Below are 21,370 nucleotides of genomic sequence, written 5' to 3'. Positions count from 1 at the left end.
AGTTAAGGAAGTATGGGCTGGATGAATGCACTATAAGGTGGGTAGAAAGCTGGCTAGATTGTCGGGCTCAACGGGTAGTGATCAATGGCTCCATGTCTAGTTGGCAGCCGGTGTCAAGTGGAGTGCCCCAGGGGTCGGTCCTGGGGCCCGTTTTGTTCAATATCTTCATAAATGATCTGGAGGATGGTGTGGATTGCACTCTCAGCAAATTTGCGGATGATACTAAACTGGGAGGAGTGGTAGATACGCTGGAGGGGAGGGATAGGATACAGAAGGACCTAGACAAATTGGAGGATTGGGCCAAAAGAAATCTAATGAGGTTCAATAAGGATAAATGCAGGGTCCTGCACTTAGGATGGAAGAATCCAATGCACCGCTACAGACTAGGGACCGAATGGCTCGGCAGCAGTTCTGCGGAAAAGGACCTAGGGGTGACAGTGGACGAGAAGCTGGATATGAGTCAGCAGTGTGCCCTTGTTGCCAAGAAGGCCAATGGCATTTTGGGTTGTATAAGTAGGGGCATAGCGAGCAGATCGAGGGACGTGATCGTTCCCCTCTATTCGACACTGGTGAGGCCTCATCTGGAGTACTGTGTCCAGTTTTGGGCCCCACACTACAGGAAGGATGTGGATAAATTGGAAAGAGTACAACGAAGGGCAACAAAAATGATTAGGGGTCTAGAGCACATGACTTATGAGGAGAGGCTGAGGGAGCTGGGATTGTTTAGTCTGCAGAAGAGAAGAATGAGGGGGGATTTGATAGCTGCTTTCAACTACCTGAAAGGGGGTTTCAAAGAGGATGGCTCTAGACTGTTCTCAATGGTAGCAGATGACAGAACGAGGAGTAATGGTCTCAAGTTGCAATGGGGGAGGTTTAGATTGGATATTAGGAAAAACTTTTTCACTAAGAGGGTGGTGAAACACTGGAATGCGTTACCTAGGGAGGTGGTAGAATCTCCTTCCTTAGAGGTTTTTAAGGTCAGGCTTGACAAAGCCCTGGCTGGGATGATTTAACTGGGACTTAGTCCTGCTTTGAGCAGGGGGTTGGACTAGATGACCTTCTGGGGTCCCTTCCAACCCTGATATTCTATGATTCTATGATTTTTGCTGCCCTTTTCTGAACCATTTCAAATTCCAATAGATTTTTTTTAGAGATGGGGCAACAACATCTGCACGCAGTATTCAAGGTGTGGGCGTACCATGGATTTATATAGAGGCAACAGTATATTTTCTGTCCTATTATCTATCCCTTTCTTAATGATTCCCAACATTGTTAGCTCTTTTGACGGCCGCTGCACATTGAGTGGATGATTTCAGAGAACTGTTCACAATGACTCCAAGCTCTCTTTCTTGAGTGGTAAGGGCTAATTCAGACCCTATCATTTTATATGTATAGTTGGGATTATGTTTTCCAATGTGCATTCCTTTTCATTTATCAACATTAAATTTCATCTGCCGTTTGGTAGCCCAGACACCCAGTTTTGTGAGATCCTTTTGTAGCTCTTTGCAGGCTGCCTGGGACTTAATTATCTGCAAATTTTGCCACCTCACTGTTTACCCCTTTTTCCAGATCATTTATGAATGTTAAATAGGACTGGTTGCAGAACAGACCCCTGGGGGACACCACTATTTACCTCTCTCCATTCTGAAAACTGACCATTTATAACTACCCTTGGTTTCCTATCTTTTAACCAGTTACCAATCCATAAGAGGACCTTCCCTCTTAAGCAAAATAAGCAGTCATGGCATAAGAGCTTTTGGTGAGGGACCTTGTCAAAGGCTTTCTGAAAATTTAAATACACTATATCCACTGGATCTCCTTTGTCCCCATGCTTGATGATCCCCCTCAAAGATTTCTAGTAGATTGGTTGAAACTATAGTAAAGAACAAAATTGTCAGACACATAGATGAACATAATTTGTTGGGAAATAGTCAACATGTTTTTTTTAAAGGGAAATCATGCCTCGCCAATTCGCCCAGTACTGAAATGATGCTTACTGGCCTGTAGTTGCCAGGGTCACCTCTGGAGCCCTTTTTAAAAATTGGCATCACCTTAGCTATCCTCCAGTCATTTGGTACAGAAGCTGATTTAAATGATAGGTTACAGACTATAGTTAGTCCTGCAATTTCACATTTGAGTTCCTTCAAAACTCTTGGGTGAATACCATCAAGTCCTGGAGACTTATTACTGTTTAGTTTATCTATTTGTTCCAAAATCTCCTCTAATGACACCTCAATCTGGGACAGTTCCTCAGATCTGTCACCCAAAAAGAATGGGTCAGATTTGGGAATCTCCCTCACATCCTCAACAGACCGATGCAAAGAATTCATTTAGTTTCTCCGCAATGGCCTTATCGTCTTTGAGTGCTGCTTTAGCATCTCAATCGTCCAGACAGAGACAGGGCAAGGCATCCCAGAATAGGCACGCCGGGGGGGCCGGAGCGGCATGCTCCAACTAAAAGTGCCCCCAGCACGGGGGAACCCCTTACCCCCGGAACGCATCTCAGGCCTGGGGAAGAAGCAGCACCTACTTCTGCGGGTAGATGTTGTAATGCGGCTGGGAGCACACGGCCGGTGACGGCGCCTGATCCATGTAGGTGACCGTTCCAGCAGCGGGATCCCCGGAGGCGCTGGCAAACCTGGAACAGATGGGCTGGCGCGTCAGCTGGGCTGGGGGCACCAACAAGGGAGCAGCGCCCCCATGATGGGGAAAAATGTGGGTGGGGGCCCTGAACAGCAAGGGGCTGGCCTAATGCACAGAGTGAGAAGGAGGGAGCACAAGGCAGAACTGAGGGAGCTACCAAAAGCAGTAAGGGAGACTGCGCCCTGGCTGTATTTGAGCAGTGGGGAGCAGAGATGCTGGGGCCCTTGGTGTCACACTGCAGGGCCGGCTCCAGGACAGGTTCAGCCCTGGCTGGAATGACAGCTCACGTCCTGCTGGCCCCAGCCCTGGCTCCAGCTCCCTTTCGTGATCATAGTGCTGCTGCCAGGGGTTCTGTTTGGGCCAGGCTGGGAGGGGTGCCAATAGTGCCTTACACCCCCACCACGGCCCACATTCACACAGGGGGGCCAGCAGACCCGGTTTGGCACCTGAGCCGAGCCACACTGGGTGTTAGTTGCTCGCTCGCAGCCGGGAACAGACTTTAACCCAGTGCAGGGCGGGCTCAAAAGGCAGCAAGCCTCCCCCTGGTTGAGTCCCACTGGGAGCTACTTGCTGGCACTTCACCCAAAAGGCCAGGCCAGGTGCCTGCCAAGTCTGAGGGAACTGGGCCTTGGCTGGCAGGACTCGCCCAGGGCACAGCCTGGCTTGCTGGAGGGGGAGAAGCCCAGGCATGAGCCATGCCGGCAGGGAAGTACTTACTCTGGCACCACCTGTTTGATCTGGGGCTTCACGTAGCCATCCACGGCTTTGCCTGCAGTTGGAGAAAAGAGCTGTGAGCTCAGCACCCCGAACGCTGGGTGCTGGCGAGAACCCTGCCCCTGCAACCCAGCGCTGCCCAGTCACCCGCAAGCTCCTGCTGCAGCCTGCGGGTGTAAGCGCACGCACAGCCCGGCTAATGCCCTGTGCGTCCTGTCAGGCTGCAGGAACCGGCCTTCCCCGCACCCACGCCGCAGAACACCCAGGGCAGGCCCAGCCCCGCCAGCATCCGAGGGAGCCAGGTCTCGGCAGAGCCCCTCAGCCAGCGCACGCCGCGTCGGGCGGACCTGCTGCAGCGACTCACAGAGAACCGGCGTGTAGTACTTGGAGAAGACCTCATCCTTGGGCCGGTCGGGGAACACGTAGTTGAGGTAACTGAGGTCGCCCAGGCGGTCGGCCAGCGAGCGGATGGCGAAGTCTCTGGTGGTGAAGGGTTTCAGGTTCCACAGGTTGCGGTCGGCTACAGGAGAAAGGTGGCAGCATGAGCTGGCCCGCAAAGGGCCAGGCGTGGCAGGCAAAGGAGCCAAGAGCAAACCCGGCCTTGCGCTCAGGTGCCCGATCCCATGTGGGCTGGGCAGGGGGGCTGGGCTGTCCTTCCCCACCAGCCATGCTGGCTGGAGATCACTGCCATGTCTCTGTCCTATTGTGCCGACCGGCCGGGCGGACTGAGATGCCCCCGTTCCTTCGGCTTTTCCCCACCAGCCTCCCAATGGAACATGGGGTGCCCCAGTAGCCAGCGGTGAGATGCGCCAGAGGAGGGCAAAGCCAGCCCAGCACTGGCCCCAGCCCACCCTGACTCACGCGAGTCGAACTTCCAGGCAATGGTGATGCCCCCGATCTCGGAGTCACTAAACCGCAGCAGGAAGGTCCCGTCCGGCTTGTTGATCAGCAGGTCGTGCGCTTGCTGCTTGTTGACGAAGCCCAGGATGGCTCTGGAGCACAGAGAAGGGGGGTGAGGGGCTGGCAGTCGGGGGGAAGGGGGGCGTTGTGCCGTGCCGGCCGTTATGGGAAGGAGCTTCTCACCCGTCGTTCCAGTGAGGCTTCTGATGCTTCTTCAGCACCTCCATGACCCCGTCGAACCACTGCCAGAAGGTGTAATTCCAGCCAGGTAAATTCTCCTGGGGGAAGATCAATGCGGTGACAGCCAGGCCTGCGGGTCGTGCCACAGGACTCACTCCTGTCCTGTGGGGCTGCAGGCAACCCATGGCAGTGCTGGAGCAGCCTGGACTGTACATAACAAACCCCAGCAGAACACAGCACTCCCCAGCCCCGCACTGGCAAGTCTCCCCTGGGGCGGGGCAGAGAACAAACCACTTGGGGGGCATGTCTGGTCCCGGCTAGGGGAGGAACGGTGCTCGATGGGGCAGGTGGGACGGCGCTCAAGGGGGACGGGGGGGGATGTCTGACTGGGGCTGCGGGAGGGATGGCACTCGAGGGGGGAGGGACATCTGGCTGGGGCTGTGGGAGGGATGGTGCTCGAAGGGGGCAGGGTGGATGGTGCTCGAGGGGAGCGTGTGCATGTGTGGGGAGGGACGGTGCTCAGCGGGGCGGGGGAGAGCAAGGTAAGAATTTTGGCAGTCGAAGAACATTAATGGGTCAGGCTACTCTGGGTCTCCTGCTGCCCACAACCCTCCCCATGCTGCTGTCACCAAGTAGCCCCCTCAGCAGGTGCCCACTCCCACCGGCAGAGGCTGGTGGGGTGGCGCGGCTCACCCTGTTGAACTGGGACCAGGAGACGGACATGGCGCTGTATTCCTCCAGCTGGGCACTGCTGCTGGTGAAGAGCTTCTGGGCCAGGAAGAGCAAGTTCTCCTTCGTCAGCCCCCGGCTGCTCTGCACCTCAGCCTTGAACTTCATGTTGAGCGCCTCACACAGCTGGGGCCACAGCACCTTGTCGGGCACGGCAAACGGCACCCGGCCCTGCGGGAGGGGGCAGCATGGGTGCCCAGGGTCAGGGGGGCTCCAGTCGCACCCGGGCAGGGAACTCAGAGGGAAGGGCTCCAGCCCCAGAAGCCAGCACCATCCATGCACTATCCCAGTGCCCCCGTCCTGTGGCACTCACCCCCTGCGCCCCCTCCAGAGTCCCCCTCCACCTGCCCGTGCCACCCACTCCCAGAGCTCCCCTCCCCCTCCTCCCGAGAACTCCTGTCCCCCTTCCCCTGCGCTCCCATCCCCCCACTCCCAGAGCTCCCCTCGCACTCCTCCTCCCCCCCCCGAGAACTCCTGTCCCCCTTCCCCTGGCCCTCACCCCCTGCACCCCGGTCCCCCCACTCCCAGAGCTCCCCTCGCCCTCCCCGTGTGCCTCCTTCCCCCAGAACTCCTGGTGCAGAGGCCGACTGGGGGCAGGAATGGGAGACTGCCCAGGCAAGAACAGAGAGGGCTGCAGGAGGGGCCAGGTCGGGGGGCCCAGACCAAGGGACCTGATGATGTGGGGGACCTAAGGGGCCCCAGATGTGCATTGCCCAAGTGAAGCGGGGAGGCCCCGGGTGTGGGACTCTGCCCCCCGGCGGCGCTGGCTGCTCACCGGCTCAGCGAAGGCGTTATCCCAGAGCACGGTGGCCGTGGCGTTGTTGTCCTGGCTCCCGTGCACGATCACCACCACTGGCAGGGACAGCGTCTGTGGGAACCAGCAGGGCCAGGCTGAGTGTGGGGCGGGTGTGGGGGCTGGACCCAGCTCCGGTTCCTGCCCTTCCCCCACCTGCCGCTGGGCGACTCTCAATCAGACCAAGCCCCCCCGTGCTTCTCGCCTCCATGCCCAGCCCACGGACCCTGCGCCCCCCGGGCTGCCCCAGCTAGTGACCGAGGCTCCGGAATTCCTGTGTCCCTCCCTCCCTCAACCCGGAGACACCGTCCTGGGGACGGGCGACACGGCCCAGCCTGACAGCAGCCCAAGAAGGGCTCCTCGAGCCCCCAGTGCTGGGTGGGTCCTGGGCAGCGGTGCCAGCTTTACCTTGACCTGGAAGACCAGCTCGTTGCCGCCAACGCTGAACTGCGACTCGAAGAGGATGGTGAACTTCTCCTCGGTCACCGACTCCGCGCCGCGCCGGTCCGAGCGCTTGATGCGTTTCAGGGACTGCGGGAGGCAGGGCAGAGCGTGAGAGGCGGGTGGGGGCAGGGGGCGGGGGACGGTGCCTGCGGCCCGGCTCTCACCATGTTCCTGAAGTGGGCGCTCAGGGTGCCCGTGGCCTGGTGGTACTCCATCACGCAGCAGTTGTTCAGGATCTCCCCACTGCTCTCGCTGCAACGGGAAAGGTAGGTGAGGGGGGCCAGGCACTGGGCTAGCTCTGACTGCTGGGGGCGGGGGGGAGGCTGGGCGGTGCCGACAGTCACCATGGGAGGCAGATCAGGGGACTCCACTGGGGGTGCTGGGACAGGGGCCGGTCACCAGCCCCACAGGTGTAAGGCTGACCCTCCCTCCGCTCAGCGATACCCCGGGGGTCAGAGGGGGCAGCGCCAGCCATGTGCTGGGCTGGGCTCTCTCCAGGGGATCCAGGTTACGTGAGCAACGGGACGCAGAGAGAACAAGGGACCAGCCCCACAGGGTCCTGCCAGAGACCCCCAGTTACCCCACCCCGGACTCAACAGGAGCCGCGCGGCTCAGCGGGGCCAGCTTGGGTGTCCCCCAGGACCTGCCCTGGGCGAGTGGCGGGGGGGCATTACTTGCGGGTGCTTTCGTTCTTCAGAAGGGCCTTGGCTTGCTGCTCGCTGATGATGGTGGCCTTCACCTGGGGCGGGTTCATGTGCACGTTCAGCTTCCCCCCCACCAGCAGCCGCACCGTGGCCGCGAACTTGGTCTGAGTCTTCAGCACCTGGGGGGGCTGCTTCTCGATGATGAAGGTGCTGGGGGGAGGAGCCAGCGTCACGGGGCCTGCGGCTGCAAGATGGGCCCAGGGGCCGGAGCTACAACCGCCAGGTGCGGGGAGAGGCAACGACACCACCACAGCCCCGCCCTGGCTCTCAGCACCTGCGCCCAGATCTGCTTTCCAAGCCCCCTCCCACCCAGAGCGCTTGCCCCACGAGCCCCTTTCTCTCGCCACCCGCCTGCAGTGCCAGCGGCATCCCCACCCCCCCCGACCTAGCCGGCCCGTGGACCCTCGCAGCCCGGTTCCTGCCTGGTCAGGTCAGAGTCTGAGCCTGTTCCCAACCGTACCCTGAGCTCAGCCTCAGCCCTCCCAGCCCGGGTGGGGCAGATGGCCCAGCCCAGCTCTCTCCCTCCAGCCTATGTGGGGCAGCCGCAGCCCTCCCAGCCCGTGTGGGGCAGTCGGGCACAGCCCGGCTCTGCCCCCTGCATTACCTGGTCACCAGGGCGGAGATGATGTCTGTGATGGTGCCATTGAGCTCAGCCAGCATCTCCTCTACGGGCCCCGGGATGGGCAGCTGCTGGCACAGGTGCTCGGCCCGACGGATCTGCTGCCGGTTCTGCCAGATGATCTCGGCCAGCTTCTCACACCTGGGGCGAGGGGCCCCCGGGCCAGGTCAGCGCTCTGGCAAGGCCCAGGGACGTCTCAGAGCCCCAGGCTGTGGAGTCCCGTATCTGCTGGTCATGGGGCTCTCTGTCTGCGCCTCCCCCACGGGGTCCCCCCAGGCCGCGGTGTCCAGGCCAAGCCAGGCCAACCCAGGCTGGTGCGGTCCGGCCTTAGCCTAGCCCTGTGGGGAGCTCAGCCGCCCCAGGAATCCAGTCCCACCTCCCTGGCGATGGGGGCAGGTGACCACCCTGGTACCCTGGACTAATAACCCCAGTGAGGGCAGGGTCACCCGCCAGGGTCACCCCCCGGGGCTGCCTCTTGCGACCCAGGGCGGCCCTGGTGACTGCCCCGGATTCCCTGCTGCTGGCGGCACCGTTCGCTGGTTTCCCAGCCAACTGCCATGGGGCCAAGCGGCAGCTCCGGGGTGCCCAGTCCCCATTTCCCACAAGGCCGCGAGCCCCGTTCCCGCCAGCGCTGGGAGGGGCGGACGCACCAGGACTGCAGCACGTCCAGGGTGCCCTCGGGGGGGCCACCGTTCCCCGCCAGCTGCTGCCGCCGCTTCCACTGGATCAGCTCATCATCCAGGATGGTCGTCTGTTGCTTGCGCAGCAGCTGCAGGGTTTTCTGGTGCTTCTCTGCCAGCTCCTGCGAGGGGACGGGGTGTTAGCGGGGGATGGGGGCGTCACCACCCCCTGCTGGCACCAGGGCGGGGAGTGGGGTCCTGTGACGAAGCGGGACTGTTCTGAATGTTTCCTCTGAATAGTGTGGGAGTGCCTCAGTTTCCCCTAAGCAGTATTAAGTATCTAGGGGGTAGGATAAGGGGGTATGATCGTTACAGAGCCCTAAAGGGCAGGTGATTGCAGGGGTCTGGACCCAGAGAATGGCCGACACCCTGTTTCCTGGCAACTGATGGCCTGGGCCCTTTCCCCCTGCAAGGTGAGAGCTAAAGGGTTGGACAACAAAGGAACTAGGTGACCTCCTGGCCCGGGAACGGACAAAGCCCGGGGGGGGTGGGGGGCTGGAGAGAGTTTCAGTTTGAGGCTGGCTGGGGACAGGGAGTGAAGTGCAGATGTGGTTGTCTGGCAACTGCCCTCCAAAATGGACCCAGCTGAGGGGTCCTGTTCTCTGCACCTACAACTCTGGTTTAGACCATGTTCCTTCATCTAATAAACCTTCTGTTTTACTGGCTGGCTGAGAGTCACGTCTGACTGCGGAGTTGGGGGGCAGGACTCTCTGGCTTCCCCAGGACCCCGCGTGGGCGGATTCGCTGTGGGAAGCGCACGGAGGGGCAGAGGATGCTGGATGCTCCGAGGTCAGCCCCAGGAACGGGGGAGCCGGGGGAGCTGTGTGCCCTGCAGACAGGCTGCTCCCAGAGAGGAGACTCCCCCAGAGTCCTGCCTGGCTTCGTAGGGAGCAGCTCCAGAGCATGGCCCGGGGACTCCGTGACAGGTCCCACAGGTTGGCACTCACCACTCGGTATTGCTGTAGTGTCTGAGCCTCCCGGTGCAGCCAGGCCTCCAGCGACGTCTTCTTCTGCTGCAGCGTCGTCTCACGAGACATGCGCATCTGGGGCCCCAGCTGGGAGAGCTGGGCTGGGGAGGAGGCCAAGAGGGTAGGCCTGAGCCCCGCCTGTCCCGGGGGCTCCCCGACCCTCGGTGGCATCTCCAGAACCCCTGCACCAGGCCTGCCCCTGGGGTGGGGGGAGACTCGCTCTCCAGCCCCCATGGAGCTGGTGGGACGGTGCTGAGCTGGGGACTCCCATGGGACTGCGGCGGGAGGGGAACCGTCCTGGATGTGCTCACATACCTGCAGCCTCCTCATGGGGGCGCGGCAGGCAGGTGAGATGATGCCCCCCAGATGCTATGGCAGAGTCTCCCCCGCGCCAGCTGCAGCCCCCGCCGGAGCCCAGGGCCTGGTGCCCCCTCGGCAGCTGGGACGGGGCAAGTGCTTCGGCACGTTTGCTGGCACGGGCTGGTGTCTCCCCAAGGATGGGATCTCAGGGCAGGTCCCTGCCTCCATCAGTCCATCCCCATGGCCCCTCCCTCTCCCCATGGCTAGAGCGCCCCCCGTCCCCCCACCTTGGAGGCGCATGTTCTCCTGGTACTGGATGATGAAATACTCCTGCGTCTGCTGCAGCTTCTTCAGCTCGTTCTCCGTGTCCTGGGTGACGAGGCGCAGCTCCTCGAAGGTCTGGTTGATCTGCAGGTGCTTCTGGGACATGGCGTCCGCCAGGCTGCTGGCCGGGGAGGGGCTCTACAGAGAGGGGGCACCAGGTCAGTGCTGTGCCCCCCATGCCTGGGGCAGGGAGAGGCAGGGCTGCAGGGGCTGCCATGGGGGGCAGCGACGGGACCCAGAGCACGGGACCCAGAGCACGGAGGCCAAGGCTCACGCCATGGGGCAGTGGCTGGAGCCACGTGCACAGGGTGGGGTGAGGGGCCCCAGGGTGATCCCAGCAGAGTCAGCGCCGGGGCTGGGCTGGGGCACTGTCCAGAGAGACGGGGGAGCGAGACAAAGCCCCCGTCTGGCTACTCACGTTAGTGGCCTCCCGAACCAGCCGCTGCTCATGGTACAGGATGTGGCGGATGCAGCGCACCAGCTCCATAGGGCACCGGTCGTACGTGTTCTGCAAGAGGGAAAGCAAAGGCCCTGAGGCAGGCGCAGAGCGGGGCTAGGCAGGGACTCTCACCGTCCCAGGCTGGGGGAAAAGGGGTGCCATGGGCACTGGGCAGGGGGGGCTGCTCCTGCCCTAACCTACCTTGCCAGCATCCCTGCTCCCAGGCCACGTGAGTGAGATGGGGGTCACCCCAGCCAGCCTGCGCCAGGACGGCAGCTCCCCTTGGCCAGACGAGGAGCCTGCGGAGGACGGAAGCGGCTGGCGGGGGGCTGCGACATGCCAGGGGATGGAGCTCAGGGCAGCAGCGGAGGGGCTCAGGGATGCGCTGGTCCCATGCGGTGAGGAGAAGGGAGCGACGGGCACCAGGCACCTGCCATCACACACTCTGCTGCTGTCCCAGCCCCTTGCTACGCGCCAGGCTTGGCCAGCCCACGGGGGAGCGCCCAGCCCTTGGCAGGACATGAGGGGAAAGGCCGCCCCATTGTGGCTCTGGGCACTGACCTGCAGCTGAGTGGCATAGTGCCCCAGCTTGATCTTCAGCAAGAACCCGTCCTCGCCCACTTGGTGATCTGCCTTCTTCTGCAGCTCCTGGATCAGCCCCTCCAGCAGCTGGGTGGCTTTGAGGTTCTCCTGGGGGTTATCGAGGTCGATGGAGTCCCTGGCACAGAAAGAGATCGGGGGTGGGGAGAGGGCCCAACTCGACACAGGGACTGCATCTGCTGCGGGAACCCAACCCCCCACAACTGAGGCCCCCCAGCGTCTGTCCCTCAGCCAACTGGGATGATCCAGCCAACCCACCACACAAAGCCCACAGTGAATGGGAGCAAAGCCCCATCCCGAGCCTGCCCTCCCGGCCCTGCACCTGCCCCCTATGCCTGTCCCTCTTCCTCTCACTGTCATTGAGTCCCCGGGCGATGCTCTGGAGCTGCTCCCTGCGAAGCCAGGCAGGTCTCGGGTGAAGTCTCCTCTCTGTGAGCAGACTGTCTGCAGGACACACAGCTCACCCGGCTTCCCCCTTCCTGGGTCTGACCTCAGAGCATCCAGCATCCTCTGCCCCTCCGTGCGCTTCCCACAGCGAGTCCGCCCAGGTGGGGTCCTGGGGAAGCCAGAGGATCCTGCCCCCCAACTCCGCAGTCAGACGGGACTCTCAGCCAGCCAGTAAAACAGAAGGTTTATTAGACGACAGGAACATGGTCTCACACAGAGCTTGTAGGTGCAGAGAACAAGACCCCTCAGCTGTGTCCATTTTGGGGGGCAGTGAGCCAGACAACCACGTCTGCACTTCACTCCATGTCCCCAGCCAGCCTCAAACTGACTCCCCCTCCAGCCCCTCCTCTTCTGGGCTTTGTCCTTTTCCCGGGCCAGGAGGTCACCGGATTCCTTTGTTCTCCAACCCTTTAGCTCTCACCTTGCAGGGGGGAAGGGCCAGGCCATCAGCTGCCAGGAAACAGGGTGTCGGCCATTCTCTGTGTCCAGACCCCTGCACACACCTGTCCTCTAGGGCTCTGCAATGATCATACACCCTTATCCCACCACCTAGATACTTAAGAACTGCATAGGGGAAACTGAGGCACCCCCACACTATTCAGAGGAATCATTAAGAACAGTCCTGCTTCATCACATCTCTCCCCACTTCAAAACCAAACTGAGCGGGGTCACTTTAGCCGGTGACCTGGAGAAGTTCAAAGCCACCAACGTTCCCATGGATGCCCCAGCATCTCTCCCATTCCTTGGTGTGAGTTATACCAGGCCCTTCCAGTTTCATGCTCTCCCTTAGGTCAAGGGTGGTCGATAGCATTCGCATGCCATATGTGGGAAGATTTTTGCGGCCCGTGCCCTTTTGCCACTCCAAAACCCCTGGGGGTCAAACTGGGATCGGGTCTTCTCCCACCGCTCCAGTCTGGAGGGCTGCAATTTGGGCTCTCTTGGTTAAGAGCCCCCATCTTGACCAGGGCCACATACTGTTCACTTACAGAACTAGCATGGAGGCATCCCTTTCTCAACAACCTTGTCTCCCCAACAAGCTGGCCAAACACAGTCACTTGGTTGTAGGACTGTAACTTTCTTAACAGCTTTCACTTCATCTGAGACCTTCTCAAAGCCATCCACACTGGATCTTTCAACAGGAAAGTCAGTGGCTTCATTCACAACAGAAAATTTCTGGCTGTTAGGAACTGAAACTTTCTTGATTAAATCACTTTCCCACCCTTCAGTGGCAGTAAACTGCTTGCAAAGACTCCAGGAGGATTCCTTTCCCCAGGGGCTTTTCTATGCAACAATTCACCCTTCACAGAAATTCTGCCCTTACCCTCTTCACCTAGGGCTTGCTCTAGAGGAACACTTTCCTGAGCAACAACAGACTCTTTTTGGGTCTCTCTTACATCCAGAATCACCTCTGGCCCATCAGGCGGATTCCTACACAATCCCCTTTCAGGCAAATTTACAGACTTCCCAGATAAAAGGTTAGAAGCCTTCTCCTTCCCTTTGCCACACACAAGTTCAGGAATCTTTTCCTTCTTGCTACAGGTTTCCACACCCTCAGTAGGTAACACAATCAAATCACCTTTCTGCTCTCCTTGTGCCCTGGCTAGGATCTCACCCTGATTAAACAGAGTTGCTTCACCCTTTCCCAGCCACACACTAGCAACAGGCAAAATACAAGCACCAGAATTGTCTGGTCTCTGGGATTTTGCATAGACACTAACTGGATGCGACCTAGTTACAGGGCCATTCTCCCGAGCAGACACAAACTTAGAGCCATTCCCTTCCTGGGCTTTAGCTGAATCCAGAACCAACTCTGAGACAACTGCACTATTCTCAACCATCACCGGCTGAAAAGCCCCTTCTGTTTGCTCCACAGACAAAGAGGAGCCGGAGACACATTCTCCTTTACCAGACACACAGCTTGGGATCTCATTCCCCTTGTCCCAGCACACAGGGCTGTTCACAGATAACTGATTGGAGACCGGGGTAGCTCCCTGTGACGAAGTGGGACTGTTCTTAATGTTTTCTCTGAATATTGTGGGGGTGCCTCAGTTTCCCCTAGGCAGTTCTTAAGTATCTAGGTGGCAGGATAAGGGTGTATGATCATTGCAGAGCCCTCGAAGGCAGGTGTGTGCAGGGGTCTGGACTCAGAGAATGGCCGACACCCTGTTTCCTGGCAATTGATGGCCTGGTCCTTCCCCCCTGCAAGGTGAGAGCTAAAGGGTTGGAGAACAAAGGAATCCGGTGACCTCCTGGCCCGGGAAAGGGACAAAGCCCAGAGGAGGAGGGGCTAGAGAGAGTTTCAGTTTAGGGCTGGCTGGGGACATGGAGTGAAGTGCAAATGTGGTTGTCTGGCTCACTGACCCCCAAAATGGACCCAGCTGAGGGGTCCTGTTCTCTGCACCTACAAGCTGGTTTAGACCACGTTCCTGTCGTCTAATAAACCTTCTGTTTTACTGGCTGGCTGAGAGTCACGTCGGACTGTGGAGTTGGGGGGCAGGACTCTCTGGCTTCCCCAGGACCCCGCCTGGGCGGACTCGCTGTGGGAAGCGCACGGGGGGCAGAGGATGCTGAATGTTCCGGGGTCAGACCCAGGAAGGGGGGAGCCGGGTGAGCTGTGTGTCCTGCAGACAGGCTGCTCACAGAAAGGAGACTTCCCCAGAGTCCTGACTGGCTTCGTAGGGAGCAGCTCCAGGGCATCGCCCGGGGACTCTGTGACACACCCTCCATAGGTGAGTCAATACCCCTGACAGACACAGGCACGTTTCCTTCATTGTCAAAATTCTCCACCCAGCTAACAGGTAAGGTCCAAAAAAAGAAAAGGAGGACTTGTGGCACCTTAGAGACTAACAAATTTATTTGAGCATAAGCTTTCGTGAGCTACAGCTCACTTCATCTTCCACTCTCCTCGCCTTCCCACGCTGCTGGCTAGACAAGGCCATCAGCTCACAAGGCTGCCTAGGCTCATCCAAACTTTCCTTACCAAGCACTTTGCCACTCCCAACGATACCCTGCCCTGCCTGTGTCTCCCCCACTCAGCTGGGGTCTCAGCTCCCACTGTGCTCAGCGCTGCCCTTGCTGTCTCAGTGGGGGCAGGCAGCGAGCTCACTGATGTGCAAGGGGGCAGGGAGCATCTCTCTGTCCCACCAAGCCCCAGGGGTCTAGTTACAGGCAGGCAGGTATCCTGAGCCTAGCAGCTACTCCCTGCTGCCAGCCAGTCCATCTGCATTTTCACTGACCATTTCCCTCTCCACCGATTGGTTCCCTGGATTCAAATTCAAACCCTCGGCCATTACAGGAGCAGGGCCTGGATCCTGTCCCAAAGAGACACAGTCACCCCCGAACAGGGTCTCACAGCTGATATCCTGGAGAACCCCAATGACCAGCCAACCCCACCTCTCCTGGGTCTGCACAGGGATCCGGGCCATAGGCAGGGCGAAGGGCTTCATCCCTGGGACCCTCACCCAGCTCACACAGCCCCTCAGCATCTGAGGCTGCACCACCCAGGGCCTGACAACAGTTCTCTCTGTCCCAGGATCTCGCCACCCCAGGAATGTCTCCCCATTGACCATCACCTTCCGCTCCCACTGGGGGTCCGAGAGGCCTGGCCCCAGGAGACTCCACGCAGACAAATAGGCTGGGGTCAGGAGTGGGAGCATGTTCACCCATCTGGCTGATGGAGTCTATGGCCTTGGGACCCGGCAAGGGAGCTAGACACCAGGGCTTTTCCGCAGGGTCCCCCTGGTTCAAATCGCCAGCCTGATCAAAGGCAGTGAGGTGGCATCCACATCCCCCCCTCCTTAACCAGGGGCAGCAATTTAGTATTGAGGGTCCCTGCGGAGCTGGCACCCCGGGGTCTATCCCCACTCACCCCTGGGAGGTCCCCTCTGTCTCTCCGCTCCACCATCGCCAGTTCATGCTGCTGCTGCTCCTGCAGCTCTTTCTCGGACTCTCGCTGTCTCTCACAGTCCTCTTGCTCTCTCAGACTCAGCTCCAATCCCGTCCGTCTCCGATCCCCTGATGGGGAACCCGATCCTGAAGACCCTCATCTGGTCGGGGACAGGAGTCTTGGGGATGCCTGGCTACCACTCCAGCTGCTCCCAGATCCTGCTATAGCCCCATTTGGGGTCAGGAATCTGCTCCTTAGAGTGATCATCCTCCTCCAGCTGCAAGATTAACTGTGCTTTGGGGAACTTTCCAATGCTCAACCCTCTCTTTCTGCACAGGGTTACAATGTCCTTCTTAAGGAGATGGTGACAGGCCATCACTCCGCTCTTCCCAAGTTGCTGTGGACTCACAGGCCTGTGGGCTCTCAGCTCCCCACGGTTTCCAGGGAGAACCCCTAGTGTGCCAGCCCTTCTCGAGGTCATCACCTCTTTGCCAGGGTCGAGCTACACACTCCTGTGCCCCGGGTCTGCTCACTGCAATCCCTAGGGAAACCCTGTTACTGCAAAAGTCCTTCTCTCTCCCAGGGCAAAGCTGCAGGCTCCTCCGCCCCAAGACTGCTCACCGCAGTCCCCAGGGGGACCCCATTACTGCACAGTCCTTCTCGCTGGTCACACACTCCCGGGGTTAACCGCTCCCCGAAACCGCTCCTCTCTGAGCCTTCAGCATGCCTGGTCCTCGTCAATCCCCCTTCATTTTACTGCTCCCCAGTCGCTTACTGCAGGAAGTGCCAACCACGGGGAGCAGTACATCCCACCGCTGCCACCAGTTGTCATGGAGTCCCCGGGCAATGCTCTGGAACTGCTCCCTACGAAGCCAGGCACCACTCTGCGGAAGTCTCCTTTCTGGGAGCAGACTGTCTGCAGGACACACAGCTCACCCGGCTCCCCCCATTCTGGGTCTGACCTCGGAGCATTCAGCATCCTCTGCCCCGCCGTGCGCTTCCCACAGCGAGTCCGCCCAGGCGGGGTCCTGGGGAAGCCAGAGGGTCCTGCCCCCAACTCCACAGTCCGACGTGACTCTCAGCCAGCCAGTAAAACAGAAGGTTTATTAGATGACAGGAACATGGTCTAAACCAGAGCTTGTAGATGCAGACAATAGGACCCCTCAGCTGGGTCCATTTTAGGGGGGCAGTGAGTTAGACAACCACGTCTGCACTTCACTCCATGTCCCCAGCCAGCCCCAAACTGAAACTCTCTCCAGCCCCTCCTCCTCTGGGCTTTGTCCCTTTCCTGGGCCAGGAGGGCACCTGGTTCCTTTGTTCTCCAACCCTTTAGCTCTCACCTTGCAGGGGGGAAGGCCCAGGCCATCAGTTGCCAGGAAACAGGGTGTCGGCCATTCTCTGAGTCCAGACCCCTGCACACACCTGCCCTCTAGGGCTCTGCAATGATCATACACCCGTATTCCACCACTTAGATACTTAAGAACTGCTTAGGGGAAACTGAGGCACCTCCACAATATTCAGAGGAAACATTAAGAACAGTCCCGCTTCGTCACACCCACCATGCCAGTGCCCCCTCCACCATATGGGGTGTACACAGAGGGACCTGCTGAGTGTTCACAGGGCTGTCCCCTCAGCTGCTGACTCCTTTTTGCTGTGTGGGCCGAGTGAAGTTGCGAGCCCAGCCCTGAAGCCTTTCTGCCAACTCTAATGGGGGAGACACTGAGGCTGCGCCCAGGTTCCCTGCCGCAGTGGGCAGCTCCCCTCGTGCAGGATCCCTCACGAGGCAGCTTCAGGTGGCATCTACAGAGGTAGAAAGGCTGATAAGGTAGCAAGGCTGATCCATGGCACTGAGCAAAAGGCTTTACAAATGATGACTGGTTAATCTAACCCATGTGCCTACTTTAGGGTAAACTGAGGCACAGCAAACCAGCAATGGGCCCCAGATCTGTGCTCAGACCACTAGGCTGTGCTGCCTGTCTCTGTCACAGCCAAAAGCAGCATTTACCTTTTTTAATTGATAAAACAGAGATTGGCCAACAATGGGGTGGGGATGGGAAGCGTTTGATAGAGGACACATGCCCCAGCCTGGGGACAGAGCCGGGATGCAATGTTCATGCGGCAGCACCATTCTAGACCCCTCGTACTGCAGGGGAAGAGGAAAGGGGAGTTAGGTGAACCTTCTGCAAGCAGCAACGAGCACCATCAGCAGCCGGCCCCCAGCTCCACCGTGCAGCCCCTGGAGAAAGAGATTGCAGAGGCATGGTGACAACGGCATGGAGCGGGGCGGGCTCACCTACCATGCTTGACTCTCGATCCACTGCGACAGGTAATGCCGCACCTCGATGGGGAAGTGCTGGCCGTACAGTGCCTGCATCTGGCGCAGGGCCTCTCCCTGCAGCTGCTGGGCCTGGATCCACAGGGCCATCGGTCAGAACCTGGTGGAGGCACACGACAGTTACCCAGGAAGGTTCTTCCCCCACTTGGGAGGATTTGCATGCTCAGTGGTCATTTTCTCTTTGGGCTACGTACCCACAGAAAAAGAAACTTGTCTGCCTCCCTCACACCGTTTCCTGTCTAGTGAAAGGCATGTCTCACAGCTGCTCCCTCAGCAGTGGGGCACAGGATCCGATCTGCGCCCAGAAAGGGATGTGAAGAAGGGGAGGGGACAAAAGCACTGGCAGAGGGAACCTGGAGCCGGAGGCTGCAGCAGGAGCTGCGCACCAGCCTGGCCCTGAATGACCGGAAAAGCCACCAACTGTCACCACCCCAAAGGGAAAGATGCTGCTCCAAGCAGACGGGTGCGACAGGGTGAGCCGAAGCCAACGGCAGGAGCGACTTCGATGTCTAATGAGCTCAGGTCTAGCCCTTCCAAGGAACTCACAATTTCTGGGGCCCGGTTGGAGGCCCCTAGCAGGGCCTGGCTCTCCAGAGGGTAGGGGCTGAGCAGTCCCTAAAGAGTCTCTCAGACAGGGTCCCCCAAGTCCCCAGCCGTCTCTGAGCATTGAGCTCTCCCAGACAAGAGCTAGGTTCTGACCCGGAGGAGTGGTGGTGAAAATGAAGCAGGTAAAATCCTAAACTCAACTCCCTGGTCCCCAGATGAGAAGTGAGCAAACACCATTTGCTCACACTCCTCCTCCACCACACCCGGATGCCGGCAGGAATTCGGTGCCGCATAGCAGCCTGCGGGGTATCTCGTGGCTGAGACGGATTCTGCTTTCAGGAACCCAGGGGCGTCCGAGGGACCGGTGTCCCGGCGCGCACCCATGTGGGTTTGACTTCACGCACAGGAGCCAGCCCCATGCACAAAGCTTAGCACGCGGGTCCCTGCTTGCCTTACCCTGGATCCTTAAGCTGAAGCCAAGAGGGAGTTTCTCACAGTCCCAGAGGGATTCGAGTAGCTAGAGCCTCACCCACCCCACACTGCATGAATCCCCTGCACCCGCTGTGAGGGCAACCCAGACAGAACATCCCCTTGAGCACTGTCTGCCTGCACCGTCATGCAGGAACCGGCCCCGGACCATCAGGTATGGCCCAGTCCCAGAGCAAGCTAGACCAAGGGAATTCTGGGAAATGTAGTTCCCAGGGGAGGGTCATGGGAATTGTAGGCTAATGCAAGGCATGGTGGGAGGATTTGCTGGGGAATATAAGGTGCAGAAGCGCCCAAGGGAGAGGCAGCTGCAGCTCAGGAGAGCGAGCGAGCGGATGGAGGGGCAGCAGGGCGGCTGCAGGAAAGGGCTTGTGGGGAGGCCTAGGGACAGGCTGGCGCTGCCACCTGCACTTGTTTGGGGTCCCAGCCAGGGAAAACCCCTTCCCACATCAAGACGGGGGAGAACTGAAGAGCACCGGGAACGGGGCTGGGAGGCTGAAGGAGCATTTGGGGAGGTTTAGTTCTCCTGGCAGGGGGAGGCTCTTCTACCAGAAGGGGAGCCGCAGCCCCCAGGAGACAGCCAGCCTGAGGGGCACCCAGCCCTGCTCCAGCGGGGGGCCAGAGGCCCAGCTGCATCCACCAGCCAACCCCAGGTACGTGCCAGTGTGCCAGCGGCAGGCTCGACCAGGGGCTCCGGGTGCACGGCGGCTTAGGTCTCCCCACAGCAAATGCTCTGAGCTACGCTCTGGGGCCCGGCTGTGCCTGGGTTCCCTGACGTGGCTGCATTTATCTAGTGCAGATGGGGGCCCAGCTGTCTGAATGGTGTAATCCAGCAAGTAAAGGGAGCAGCCCATTTGGGGAGGTGTTTCCTGCCTTGGTATAAAGGAAGAGCTTGCTAATAGCTGGCGCCCTCAGCCCCTCATCCACACACTTTGCTTCACAACCCATCCCCTGGCACGCTGCCTGCGGCTGCCACTGCGGGAGCTGGGGCAGCAACGGGTGACTCCAGCACGCAGCCTCCCTCTTGTTGCTGAGTTACTGCCCCAATGAGGGCTCATCTGCGATGGACACTCGCACCAGGTGTGACTTGGCCCACATTCAGATAGGCCAGTGCCGAGCTCTGTGGATGCTCATTCTCCGCGAAGAGCAGCTTTGTCTAGGTTCACCCAGGTCTGTTAGACAAGGTTTAAGCTAAACCAAAACAAATGTCCACACAGGGGTTGCACCAGGTCCTCTAAATTTGCACCACCGGCTAAACCTGGGCAACTAGCCAGGGCCCCTGCAGCTAGCCTGCCCCACTAGGCTCCTGGCAGTGCCACCACCACCAGCACAGGTCAGGAGCTGAGTTAGGTTCAGGGGACATGTGACTGTAGAACACTTGTCCAGGGCACAGCCCACACTGGCTCTTTTAGTAGATGCCATTTCCTAGTGCAGTTAACAGGACTCGTCTTCCCTGGCCTGTGCTAGAATGAGCCACCTCTGGCTGTGGGTCTCCTGTAGACACAGAACGTTCCCAGGGCTGCTAGATCTGGGGCTGTTTGCTTCATCCCCTCCCCCCGGGGCTGCATAAATACAGTCACGTGTGACTCCTGCATCTCCCTGAGCCCCCGTCCTCACCATCCCTGCCCTGTCGGTGCCTGCTCTCCCAGGCCTGCCTAGCCCACGGTTCCGACCGCCCATTAGCTCGGGCGAAGCCCCCATGACCAGGCAGGCACGTTACCCGGAGTTACAGCAAGTCCAGCCAAACACCTGCTGGCCATGCCACACAGGGCTGGCTCCCTGCCAGCTGGGCTCAGGTGGACACAGTGCTAAAGTCAGATCCAAGGACCCTGGGAGTGGCATTAATGTTAAGACTGGACCCCTGCCCTGCGCATCCATGATTGCTCCAGCTCTCCTGCCCAGGGAGCTGCCGTCTTTGCTTACTAGGCATTAACCAGACATGGTTAAATCAGAGCTCCTCTCGTTCTTGCTTCACACACCCCCACCCCACACACATAGACAACCCCATCTACAGCTCCCCTTGTGTTCTGCCAGGCAGCAAGACTTCCATCAGCCAACACGGGCGCGGGCAGCTGTGCCCGCTGGCCAGGGAACCCGTGAGAGGCCAGGGGTGGGGATGCATTTCAGAAAGAGATTCTGCACAGAATGTCACTTGTAAGCCGTCCGTGCTGGCATCTCTCCAATGCCTAGGAGCTTTTTACTAGTTGGGCAGCGAACTCACTCCTTCCAGCACAGAGCAGTGGCCCTGGCGACAAATCTCTCTGTTGGCGCTGGGTCAGAAGCTGCTGGTCCCTTCCCTGAGTGCAGGGGATACTTACGGCAGGAAAAGGTGTTGTCCTCGCTCTGCCCTGCCCCATGCACTGCCCTGGCAGCGCCTTGCCAGCCACCTGGGCACCCTGACCCTGGGCACCGAGGGGGATCCTGTCTCTTGGTGAAGGGGTCGTGCCCGCAGGGACAGCCTAGCGTGGCAGCCCAGCGCTGCCGCTCCTCAGGCTGCCTGCTACAGGAAGGCGCGAACAGCAACTATTTCCTTCCAAAATGTCAGCTGCCTCTCGCAGACCAAACAGCAAGCGCTGGGCTCCTGGCAGCTTCCTCCCCGCCACTGCAGTGAGCGCGCGACCGTGCGCAGATCC

The 21,370-nt window shown here is 59.5% G+C and overlaps 1 protein-coding gene across 3 annotated transcripts in view; it reads right to left on the bottom strand.

The window, feature by feature from the left end:
• LOC119849086 (signal transducer and activator of transcription 5B-like) overlaps nt 1-21,370 on the bottom strand; it is a 27,963-nt gene extending 6,593 nt beyond the window's left edge. Inside the window, exons 1-18 of one of the 3 annotated variants that reach the window (XM_043503402.1) lie at nt 21,056-21,370; nt 17,668-17,805; nt 10,999-11,155; nt 10,417-10,506; nt 9,962-10,136; nt 9,354-9,475; nt 8,377-8,528; nt 7,712-7,867; nt 7,078-7,257; nt 6,568-6,655; nt 6,368-6,490; nt 5,942-6,034; nt 5,131-5,337; nt 4,441-4,535; nt 4,219-4,349; nt 3,722-3,877; nt 3,361-3,412; nt 2,531-2,638 (exon numbers count right to left, since the gene is read on the bottom strand). In XM_043503402.1, coding sequence (XP_043359337.1) covers nt 2,531-2,638; nt 3,361-3,412; nt 3,722-3,877; nt 4,219-4,349; nt 4,441-4,535; nt 5,131-5,337; nt 5,942-6,034; nt 6,368-6,490; nt 6,568-6,655; nt 7,078-7,257; nt 7,712-7,867; nt 8,377-8,528; nt 9,354-9,475; nt 9,962-10,136; nt 10,417-10,506; nt 10,999-11,155; nt 17,668-17,795 — 2,213 coding nt within the window. In that variant the 5' untranslated portion in view covers nt 17,796-17,805; nt 21,056-21,370. Of the gene's footprint in view, nt 1-2,530; nt 2,639-3,360; nt 3,413-3,721; nt 3,878-4,218; nt 4,350-4,440; nt 4,536-5,130; nt 5,338-5,941; nt 6,035-6,367; nt 6,491-6,567; nt 6,656-7,077; nt 7,258-7,711; nt 7,868-8,376; nt 8,529-9,353; nt 9,476-9,961; nt 10,137-10,416; nt 10,507-10,998; nt 11,156-15,352; nt 15,401-17,667; nt 17,806-18,707; nt 18,837-21,055 lie in introns of those variants that run through there. The other 2 variants (XM_038385741.2, XM_043503403.1) reach the window with 2 other exon arrangements.

The sequence above is a fragment of the Dermochelys coriacea genome, chromosome 27, assembly GCF_009764565.3.
Source record: "Dermochelys coriacea isolate rDerCor1 chromosome 27, rDerCor1.pri.v4, whole genome shotgun sequence".
Lineage (NCBI taxonomy): Eukaryota > Metazoa > Chordata > Testudines > Dermochelyidae > Dermochelys > Dermochelys coriacea.
This window is presented reverse-complemented; position numbering and strand designations above follow the sequence as displayed.